The sequence below is a fragment of the Dreissena polymorpha genome, chromosome 1, assembly GCF_020536995.1.
Source record: "Dreissena polymorpha isolate Duluth1 chromosome 1, UMN_Dpol_1.0, whole genome shotgun sequence".
Taxonomy (NCBI): Eukaryota; Metazoa; Mollusca; class Bivalvia; order Myida; family Dreissenidae; genus Dreissena; species Dreissena polymorpha.
In genome coordinates this window covers 84,328,244-84,339,405 of record NC_068355.1, presented here as the reverse complement: position 1 = coordinate 84,339,405, position 11,162 = coordinate 84,328,244, and the positions used below count along the sequence as shown (strand labels likewise).

General features: G+C 39.1%; 1 protein-coding gene across 2 annotated transcripts; it reads right to left on the bottom strand.

Moving 5' to 3' along the window:
• LOC127838556 (uncharacterized) lies at positions 1-7,610 on the bottom strand. Of its 2 annotated transcripts, XM_052366374.1 has the most exons (4): positions 7,269-7,610; positions 4,959-5,470; positions 1,830-2,699; positions 1-158 (listed from the first exon to the last, which is right to left on the bottom strand). In XM_052366374.1, exons 2-4 carry the CDS (start codon positions 5,461-5,463, stop codon positions 31-33), a joined length of 1,503 nt encoding a protein of 500 aa, XP_052222334.1. In that variant the 5' UTR covers positions 5,464-5,470; positions 7,269-7,610; the 3' UTR covers positions 1-30. The 2 variants fall into 2 exon arrangements, with proteins under 2 accessions (XP_052222334.1, XP_052222342.1); XM_052366382.1 differs by lacking the exon at positions 7,269-7,610 and having other exon boundaries at positions 1-2,699; positions 4,959-6,591.
• Positions 7,611-11,162: the final 3,552 nt, after the last annotated feature.

Here is an 11,162-nt window from a genome sequence, read left to right as displayed (position 1 = left end):
TGTGGTTAAATGGTCATTGACTGACCGTTTTTAATATGTAACAAAAGTTCCAAAACAAATAACAATATATACACCAATATAAATAACGTATGACAAAAGGAGATCAAACAATAATGTAATTTGGTAAAATGTGGAGGTTTCTTTAGAAAATGGCATTCATTAGATATGTAAAGTACATGGATTTCTTTAGAAAAGACCTCAATGGCGTGCTCTGTAAGGCTTCTTTTGACAATGCAGTCAATTAGAAGCCCAACATACAAAAAGTTGTTGCAAAATATACTCGTTAAAATAAAACAATTTATTTCCTGCATGCATGTGCCGCTTTGTGAGGAGATTGGGGAGGTGGTGGGTAAAACGAATTTTTTCCATTGTTCCTTTGTTTAGCCGCTTGCCTTCTAGAACACTAACAATGAACTGGTTTGATCCGGTTCTAACCTTGTTTACAGGGAAAATAGCCGAGCGTATCCGATTGTTCTGTAGAAAGGCTACAGTCTATCTGATTGCCGTTCCTTTCACCCAACGCATAAAAAACACTGATACGGTATTTCGTATAGTTTGTCTTTATGCAACTGGGTGGAAGTAACACACAAAACATACGCTGTGGTTAAATGGTCATTGACTGACCGTTTTTAATATGTAACAAAAGTTCCAAAACAAATAACAATATATACACCAATATAAATAACGTATGACAAAAGGAGATCAAACAATAATGTAATTTGGTAAAATGTGGAGGTTTCTTTAGAAAATGGCCAAAAAGATAGCTTGCTATCTTCCCCCACATTTTAAAACGGTAATGGAGAGGTCCCACCTGTCTGGCACGACTTACATGTAGGAATACGATAATAAACTCATACTTTGGCATCTTGTGAACAAAATGGGAACTGAATGGCTCAAGTATAACAAGTATGTAAGAAATAACACATTTTTCAACAGAATCACAAAATAATCTGACTAGAATAAAACATGTAACGTGGAAATGCATCAAAGACTATTTAAAGCAAGACAAAGTAAATAATGTCAGTAACGGCAATAAATTAACAAAATCTACACTAACCATATATATGTGTAATTATCAGTACACATTGGCTTGATAAAGTAGAAACTGTGATACAAGCAAACAAACAAACATAGGACGCTACATTACAGTGGCGCATTAAATGAAAATGATGGAATCAACAAAATGTATATACAATGAATTGTTTGCTCAATTCGATACAATGTAGTTGAAAACATCTAGAATGTGAAAAAATATACGACTTAGTTGTTTTTCGATAGCCAGCCCAGGCAGGTATCGAATAGATTGTAATTACGAAGTATTGGCAAACATATAGCGCGTGAAGAAAAATAGCAGTTGGAAAATTTTTGTCGTTGACAGCCCAAGCAGGCAACGAAAATGTTTCCGATACAAAGAGTGAGTATCTTTCACAGTACTTAACACATACAATGACATTCATATTGGAAAAAACACAACAAAGTTATAGAAATGCCACAAGTAAAAATGGTACATGATATATATATACATATATACAGGTAACTGGTAAATCTGGGATTTTTGTACCAGGACAAGGCTAATCTCAATTGTTAAGGTTTTAATTAATGTCAGATGGCACGTCTGTTCAAAGCAACCAGCCCAAGCAGGTTGCTTGATAGAGAGTGCTGTTATCATCAAGGTATATTATGCAATGCTCTTTGTCTGCGGGATAAGACTGGTCAATTATCTGTAATTCTGATGTACTTCTGGAAAGCGTTACTATGCCAACGACCTAAATGTCTTATCTTAGCATCTGAGTACCCTCTTTGAGCACAGTCAGTAGCTTTACCTATACGAAAGCTGTGTGATTTGTACCGTTTGCTGTCCAAGCCACAAAATCTTAAACACGAAGATAGCTGTTTATCAAAAATTCTCCTAGGGACAGGTAAACCAGAAGTTAAAGTAAAAATAGGCCCCGGATATTGACCACGAACTGATATGTAGTCCTTCAGGGCATGAACTGCAGATTGTTTTGTATGGCCATGTGAAAAGTTGATTGTGTGTGGTTTGCCATTATTATGCTTAAACCTGTGGTAAGTAACTGATACTGAAGAAGGTGCTGTAATGGAATCAAACTGAATGTCCGCTAACTGTAAAATGAAAGACTTTGTAGATGGCTTGCAGCTTGCAATCTCGCTGCAACGAGCAAAAGCATGAAATGCAAATAGAAACATGGCAGCAAATAGTTTTTCATGGTAGTGAGTTTCGCAAGTATGCTTTAGAGCAAATATTAATTTATCTAAAAGATCAATAGTGATAGGTAAGCGCAAGTCGTAAGATGGTGACAAGCGTTGCGCACCTTTAATTAAGGACGATATCAGGAAATGACAAGTGGGGTCTGTCACGTTTTGCAGCTTATGTGCATAGCTTATGCCTGAAAGGTAAGTGGTAATGGATTTCACGGACATAGGTTTTTGGTGAAGGAAAGCCACAAACAGGGCTAGAGTCGTGACAGAAAGGGGCAAAGAGATAGTAGAAATGGAAAAAACTTGACAAAACTCATGAAATAGCCGCCAACCGCGCTTGTATGTCTCCAGAGTTGAAGGTGCAAGAGAAGCATTTAGCAAATGTTCAAACCCTTGCACAATACCTCTGGCTTGAGATGTGGAGCTATGACTGTAGGGTGTGGGTTGCAGAAGGGCGCTAACGCTTTGAACCGTTGAATCTGAAATCGAGAAAGACTGTCTGCGATACTGTTGTCTTTTCCCCTAACATGACGGGCTCGGAAGATGATGTTTAGGTCGAGACATTGCAAAACCAGCTTTCTGAGCAGGTACATTATACAGCTTATTTTCGAGGTTTGCTTGTTTATGATTGACACTAATGCTTCATTATCAGTGTTGAAAACTACTGTGTGATTCCGCCAAAGGGACCCCCATGTGAATACCGCAATGACAATAGGATATAATTCAAGGAAGGTAATATTTGCTTTATGCCAGCTTTCTGGAAAAGGCCCATAAAACCAATTGTTCTTGTAAATTGCTCCGTAACCTTTTGATCCAGATGCGTCTGTATACAAGCCAAGACTATCGCTGGAGAGTCTTTTTTCATTGATGAAAAAAGAGGTCCCATTGAAATGTGTGAGGAACCTTAACCACACCATCATGTCATGTTTTGCCGGAGACCTTAACTTGACCCTGTAATGTAACTTTTTAACACCAATAGACAAATCTATCAGGCGTCGTAAGAAAGCCCTCCCAGGTGTGACGACTGAACAGGCAAAATTTAGTAGCCCTATGATGGATAAGAGTTCACGGAGTGTACAGGTATTTCTTGATCTTAAGTCGTACAGAAGCCTAGCTGTTTTTGCAAGTTTGTCTTTAGGTAGACGGGCCTGCATTTGAATTGAATCTAATGTTATGCCTAGGAAAGTCATGACAGGTGATGGAGAAAATGTTTTCTCTGCATTCAAGGGCACCTTAATCAACGCACACATTTGGCAGAAAGAGTCTAGGGCCTCTTTAGCTTCATGAAAGGTTGGTGCAAGAAAAAGGAAATCATCAAGAATCTTGACAATGTGACGAATACCGAACTTGTTAATGGCTATCCACTTCAATGCAGAGCTAAAAGTCTCAAAAATCCTACAGCTTGACGAAGCTCCCATTGGGAGGCATTTGTCATAGTAGTATTTGTTATCCCATCTAAAGCCTAGAAGACCGTAGTCAGATGGATGTACAGGGATAATGCGGAATGCTGAACAGATGTCTGTTTTGGCCATGTATGAATTTCTACCAAGGGATTTGATTATTTGTATAGCGTCATCTACATTTTCATAAGAAACTTCTGTGAAATCTGGCGGGATTTGGCCATTTACTGACGTTCCAGTGTGACGAGGGTATGACAGGTGGTGAATCATTCTAAAATCGCCAGATTCCTTTTTTGGAACAACTCCAATTGGCGATACTTTAAATTCGGCAAAGGGTTGTTTGTCATACGGGCCATTTATTCGTTCTGCTTGCACTTCCTTGGCTAATTTTCTAGAAATTATCTCAGGATGCTCTTTTGCGGATTTAAGATTTGGGCTATCAGAGCTAGTTCTATCGCCACAGAAATTAAGTTTAAACCCAGACTTAAAACCTTCCACGAGATATTTTTTGTCGTCAGCATCATAACCATCTAGAAGGGTATGTAATATGTGCCAATTGACAGGAGTGGGTAAAGGATCGTTACTTATTATTTGACCTGTTTTGTTGGTTAGACCTGTTTTGGTTGTTAGAACTGTTCTGGTTGTCTGACCTGTGTTGGTTGTTTGACCTGTTTTGATGTGCTTGACCTGGGTTTGATTTGAACCTGGACTGATCGGCTCCTGAAGTTCTATTCCAGCATTTAAACTGGGGATGATTGCCGGAGCATGTTCTGCATCTGTGGGAGAAACTGCAGCCGTTGCATGTTTCTCCCCTATTAAACCGGTTACAGGTTTTACTGGATTGGCCCGTTTGTGGGCCGGTTGACCGAAAGGGCTGCCTCTGATTCAACGCTTTGATGTAAAGCTCGTGGTGAATGGAGTCCCAAGGGAAGGGGTGGTTTTGACGTAACTGACGAAAGTTTGAATCGTAGAAATGCCAGTTTCCACGGGCTTTGGCAATAGCGCGTACAGTGTTGCAGTACTGCGCTAGTTGTTCGGCAGAGTCTGGATATTTTTGCCTATACACTGAAGAAAAAACGGCAAAAGTATCTGTCCACTGCTCGATGTTTAAAAATTTTCGTGAGGTCATAGGGGTCAGGGACTGTATACCTTCACTAGAAATTGTTATGTTAAAAGTGTCAGCAGACTTACTGAAAGCAGTGGAAAAATCCACAAATTCATTAGCCCAAATTTTTTCTTTGACCTTGAGGGGAACTGAAGCGTAAAGAGGTATGGACGGTGACGTTTGAAGGGATATAGAATTATTCAAGATTGATGGGATCCCAGAAATACCAGTACCTGTGAAAGTGCTATGTTCTGTTTGCACAATGTTGTAGTTTGGAAGATTGTTCCAGTGTCCCTCATGTTGGATTGATTGAATCCCACGATCATTCAGATGCTGTTCTTGATCAGTCATTGGAGTGGATGTCTGGGGCATGTTTTTTCCCAAAATTTCAGAGATTTTCCGCTCCACTAAGCTCTCCAGTGTACTGGAAATATTGTCCACTATCTGTCTTGTCATTTGTGTGTGTACATCGACACCAGGCTGGGATTGGTTGCCGATGATTTGGCTTGTTAAATGAGAATCGCCCTCATTTACAGCCTGGGATTGGTTCCCGGACAGTCCAGGCGTGTCTAAAACCGGTCTTCTTGCTGCCCTATTTCGGGTATTTTCAGTTATTGCCAAAATGGCAGGGTCATTCGTGTTTACACTGGTTGTGGCGGTATGTGAGGCCGTTGTTTTCGCCCTTTTCTTGGTCATTGTCGGTGGAACATCGCTGTTCTTCCGTTTCTTCGGAGGCATGTTGGAGCTGAAATGAGTTCGAAGCAAACGTTAGCAAGTTCGCCCTTTTTAAAACTGAATATCCCTGAACTACACTCTTGACATGATTTATCTCGCAATGACTTAAATTTATATAGCAAAGTTAAGCCATAATAATATCATACCATGGAATTGATGTATAAACAAGTAAGTTACAGTGCACCTAAATGTGTTAAAATAAATCCATCCACAATTCACATCCAATCAAATGTGACACGCACATTTAACCAAATGTGACCGCGCTAAAGCCTACAGGCTCGCAGACAGTGGAATATACTACACAAATTAGCTCAATAAATCCATCCACAATTCACATTCAATAAAATGCGACAAGCACACTCAACCAAATGTGACCGCGTTAAAGCCTACTGGCTCGCAGACAGTGGGATATACTACACACAAATTAGTTAAATAAAACGTCCACAATTCACATTCAATTAAACGTGACAGGCACGCTCAATCAAATGTGACCGCGTTAAAGCCCACAGGCTCGCAGACAGTGGGAGGTATGACAAATACAAACAACCACAATTCACACAAATAATGTGACCGCGTTTAAGGCAAATGGCTCGCAGACAGTGGTAATAAACCTTAAAAACCCACCACAATTCACCAAAATGTGACCGCGATAAAGCCTAATGGCTCGCAGACAGTGGGGGTATGTTAAAACAAAAAAGAGAGCCCAATCACATTCACATTACAAATCAGACCTGTATGCAGCCGACTGGCTGCATAAAGCGAGGTATATCAAATATAATTATAATAAAAACAACCATACAACCTACATGAAAACAATACACCTGACTGCATTTAAAGGCTAGCAGTCACAAACACTGGGTATACTATATTAGCTGACACTGGCTACATAGGTAGCAACATATCAAATAAAAACTGTATTAAATGTACACCTGGTTCGAAATCAGTTTTTAGTTACAATGGAATTATCTGATTCATCAATTATGTAATATAAATGCTTATTTCGATCGTATTATCGTATACTGCTTTTAGTGACCAATAACCAACATTCTGGACATTTGCGATCAGCATTGACTTTGATTTCATTACATATTGGAGTAGTGAAAAGCAGATATATTAAAAATATACTCCCCTAGAATACTTTATGTAGAATTCTTCACAGCTCTCATAACTGCATGCCGCAACGACCTGTAGAAGCGATATTGACCAAATTGGGTAAGGTGGACCCCGTCTGCTGCAAATATCTGTGTCTGAGCACCGAAGAGACGTCTGTGACTCCAGAATGTAATAGATGGATGAGATTCCAGTAATGTCTTTAGAATTGAGTTTGCGTGGCGTCGTTTTGCCTCGTATTCATCAACGCTTACATTCCGAGGCCTCAAACGTGTGAACAATTCACATATAACAACCTTCTTTACACTGTAGTCCTTCAAGAGCAGGATGCCAATCTCCTCTAATGTACTCGCCACAGTTAATGGCAATATCCCGGAGTTTGTGCCGATCCCACAATCAATGTCGTTCTCACCGAGCTGAATTACAACAACTTGTGGCTTGTGAATTGTAAGGAAATTGTCAAATCGTCGCTTAAACTTGTCAGTGCTTACGTGTCTCTGGTTATTTCCGCAAACGCACAGCCCACCTAGGCCCATATGTATCACCTCGCATTCCGTCAGGTCGTAGTTGGCAGGCAGGGAATGATGCCGAAAGCTCTCATGTATTCTACGGATGAAACTATGCCCTAAAATCGCTACAGACATTTTTTGTTGTTTTCCCTCCATTTTGAAACAAAGGAAATCGTCCGGTGCACTTACTGAAAACTGTAAATTTGTCAAAACTTGGTAATTTGTAGTATAGTTTTCAATAGTATTCCATGCCGTGCACAAATTGACAAATAAATATCACTTTCCAATCAATAATGTTCCAAAAATAAACGTATAAATTCAAATAAAACGAATTTTTTCCATTGTTCCTTTGTTTAGCCGCTTGCCTTCTAGAACACTAACAATGAACTGGTTTGATCCGGTTCTAACCTTGTTTACAGGGAAAATAGCCGAGCGTATCCGATTGTTCTGTAGAAAGGCTACAGTCTATCTGATTGCCGTTCCTTTCACCCAACGCATAAAAAACACTGATACGGTATTTCGTATAGTTTGTCTTTAGCAACTGGTACATTTTTCATGGATACATAGGCAGTTAATATTTTTCTGGATTTTCAGATGTGCTTTAAAGGAAAATGCGTTTCAAACATTGAAATATGCAACTGTGTTACAACAGTTGCTCCAAGAACTGCTGCTCCAAGAACTGCTGTTCCAACAATTGCTGCTCCAACAACCGCTGTTCCAACAACTGCTGCTCCAACAACTGCATCTCCAAGAACATAAAACGGATCCATTGATGGATTAATTGAGGATGTAAACTTTGATAAAACAAGAGGGCCTGAAAGGCCCAAAGTCGCTCACCTGAGATTCAAAGGAACTGACCTGTTCTGTGCAGCCCAAGATGTCATTAGAACACAAGAGCACCGCCTTGCGGGTGCAGACCGCTCATCTATTTTCTTTTTAAAGGTTAAGGGACTCTGAATTTCAATCACAAATTAGGGAGTGGTGGAGTGAAGAGGGGTGTATAGTGTGGGGGTGTGGACATTTATTACATTATCTTCCAAAAATGCGGAAAAAAAATGCGAAAAAAAAAAAAAAAAATTACCGGGGGGGGGTGGGGGGAGGGGATTCTTGGGTGCGATGGTTGGACGGTATTTCAAAAATAAAATAATAAAAATAAATATTTGTTTTTTAACCGTTTCAAAAAAAAAAAAAATTGGGGGTGGGGTGGGGTGGGGTGGATATAGTGTGAGGGTGTGTTGGTCATTTGTGAGATGATCTTAAAAAAATAAAAATAATTAAGGGTGGGGATTCGGGGGGGGGGGGTTTGGGTGGAGTCTATTGTGGTATGTCAGGTAAGAGTAGTTTTGTCAAAGTATCAATCAAATCTAATCATAAATAAAGAAGTTATGGCAATTTTAGCAAAATTTAATAATTTGACCTTGAGAGTCATGATAGCATGAAAGTATTTGAAGTTTGAAAGCAATAGACTTGATACTTTAGAAGTAAAGTGGATCGAAACACAAAATTTAACCATATATTCAAAGTTATTCAGTCAAAAAAGGGCCATAATTCCGTAAAAATGACAACCAGAGTTATGCAACTTGTCCTTTTACTGTACCCTTATGATAGTTTGCGAGTGTTCCAAGTATGAAATCTATGATACTTTAGGGGTAAAGTGGACCAAAACACAAAACTTAACCAAATTTTCAATTTTCTAAGTATAAAGGGCCCATAATTCCGTCCAAATGCCAGTCAGAGTTACATAACTTTGTCTGCACAGTCCCCTTATGATAGTTAATAAGTGTTGCAAGTATGAAAGCAATAGCTTTGATACTGTAGGAATAAAGTGGACCTAAATACAAAACTTAACCAAATTTTCAATTTTCTAAGTATAAAAAGGGCACATAATTCTGTCAAAATGCCAGTCAGAGTTACATAACTTTGCCTGCACAGTCCCCTTATGATAGTTAGTAAGTGTTGCAAGTATGAAGCAATAGCTTTGATACTTAAGGAATAAAATGGACCTAAACACAAAACTTAACCAAAATTTTCAATTTTCTAAGTATAAAAAGGGCACATAATTCTGGCAAAATGCACGCCAGAGTTATCTTACTTTGCCTGCCCAGTCCCCTCATGATAGCAAATAAGTGTACCAAGTTTGAATGCTATAGCATTGATACTTTCTGAGAAAAGTGGACCTAAACGCAAAACTTAACTGGACGCCGACGCGACGCAGACGCCGACACCAAGGTGATGACAATAGCTCATTTTTTTTTTTTTAAATAGATGAGCTAAAAATGTTCTTACCAACTTTCATGACTAGTGAACACCCTGGCAGCCATGTTTTTAACAGACCAGAACAATTTTCATACACATCCAAGATACCATTTAAACAAATACACTGACAAAGTTTCATGAAGATTCATAAGTCCATTTAAGGAAAAATGCCCCGCCCACTGGTGGCCATGTTTTTCAAGCAACTGGAACCATTTTCGAACTTGTCCAAAATATCATTGGGACAAATCTTCTGACAAAGTTTCATGATGATCGTACAATTAATATGGCTTCTAGAGTGTTAACAAGGTTTAACCAAATCTATATAAGGAAAAATGCCACGCCCCCTTGGCAGCCATGTTTTTCCACCAACCGGAACCATTTTCAAACTCATCCAAGATATCATTGGGACATATCTTCTGACCAAGTTTCATGATGATCGGACAATAAATGTGGCCTCTAGAGTGTTAACAAGGTTTTAATAGCATGATATATAGCCATATTAGGAAATATGCCCTGCCCCCTGGTGGCCATGTTGTTTAAGCAACCGAAACCATTTTCAAACTCATCCAATATATCATGAGGACAAATCTTCTGACCAAGTTTCATGAAGATCGGACAATAAATGTGGCCTCTAGAGTGTTAATAAGGTTTTAATATAGCCATTTAAGGAAAAATACCCCGCCCCTGGCGGCCATGTTTTTCAACCAACTGGCATCATTCTCAAACTCATCCAACATATTATTGGGATGAATCTTCCTACCAAGTTTCATGAAGATCGGACATTAAGTATGGCCTTAAGAGTGTAAACAAGGTTTTACTATAGCAATATAAGGAAAAATGCCCCGCCCCTTGGCAGCCATGTTTTTCAAGCACATAACCATTTTCGAACTCATTCAAGATATCATTGAGACCAATCTTCTGACCAAATTTCATGAAGATTGGACAATAAATGTGGCCTCTAGAGTGTTCACAAGGTTTTACTATAGCCATAAATAGCCATATAGGGAAAAATGCCCCGCCCCTTGGCAACCACGTTTTTCATGCAAACGTAAACATTTTCGAACTCATCCAAGAAATCATACAGACCAATCTTCTGACCAACTTTCATGAAGATTGGACAATAAATGTGGCTTCTAGAGTGTTAACAAGGTTTTACTATAGCCATATAAGGAAAACTGCCCCGCCCCCTGGTGGCCATGTTTTTTCACCGATCTGTTCCATTTTCCAACTCGTCCGAGATATTAATGCAACCAATGTTTTGACCAATTTTCATGATGATTGGGCAAAAATTGTGACTTCTAGAGTGTTCACAAGGTTTCTCTATAGCCATATAAGGAATACTGCCCCCCCCCCTGGCGGACATTTTTTTTCAATGGACCGGAACCATTTTTGAAATCAACCAACATATCATTTAGATAAAAAAAATTACAAAGTTACATGAAGATTGGGCATCAAATGTGACTTCTCGAGTGTTCACAAGGTTTTTCTTTTTTTTTACCTAGTGACCTAGTTTTTCACCCAGCATGACCAAGTTTCGAACTCAGTCGAGGTATCAATGGGACAAATCTTCTGACCAAATTTCATGAAGATCAGACAATAAATGTGGCCTCTAGAGTGTTCACAAGGCAAATGTTGACGGCGCACGACGGACGACAGACAAAAGGCGATCACAAAAGCTCACCATGAGCACGTTTAGCTCAGGTAAGCTAATAAGGCGACTTATTCCCATAAGAATAAATTATATTATTTATGCAATTCAGCTGTTTCATCGTCTATTTGTTTACATATCATATTCGAAACCCTTGGTTTTCATTGTAAAAAAGATAT

Coding starts and splice junctions, on each gene's coding strand:
- LOC127838556 (XM_052366374.1), bottom strand. CDS start 5,463: ATGCCTCCGAAGAAACGGAAGAACAGCGATGTTCCACCGACAATGACC. Junction 2,700..4,958: donor AGAACATAGCACTTTCACAG/GTACTGGTATTT, acceptor TCTCGATTTCAG/ATTCAACGGTTCAAAGCGTT. Junction 159..1,829: donor GTACAAATCACACAGCTTTC/GTATAGGTAAAG, acceptor TACATATCTAAT/GAATGCCATTTTCTAAAGAA.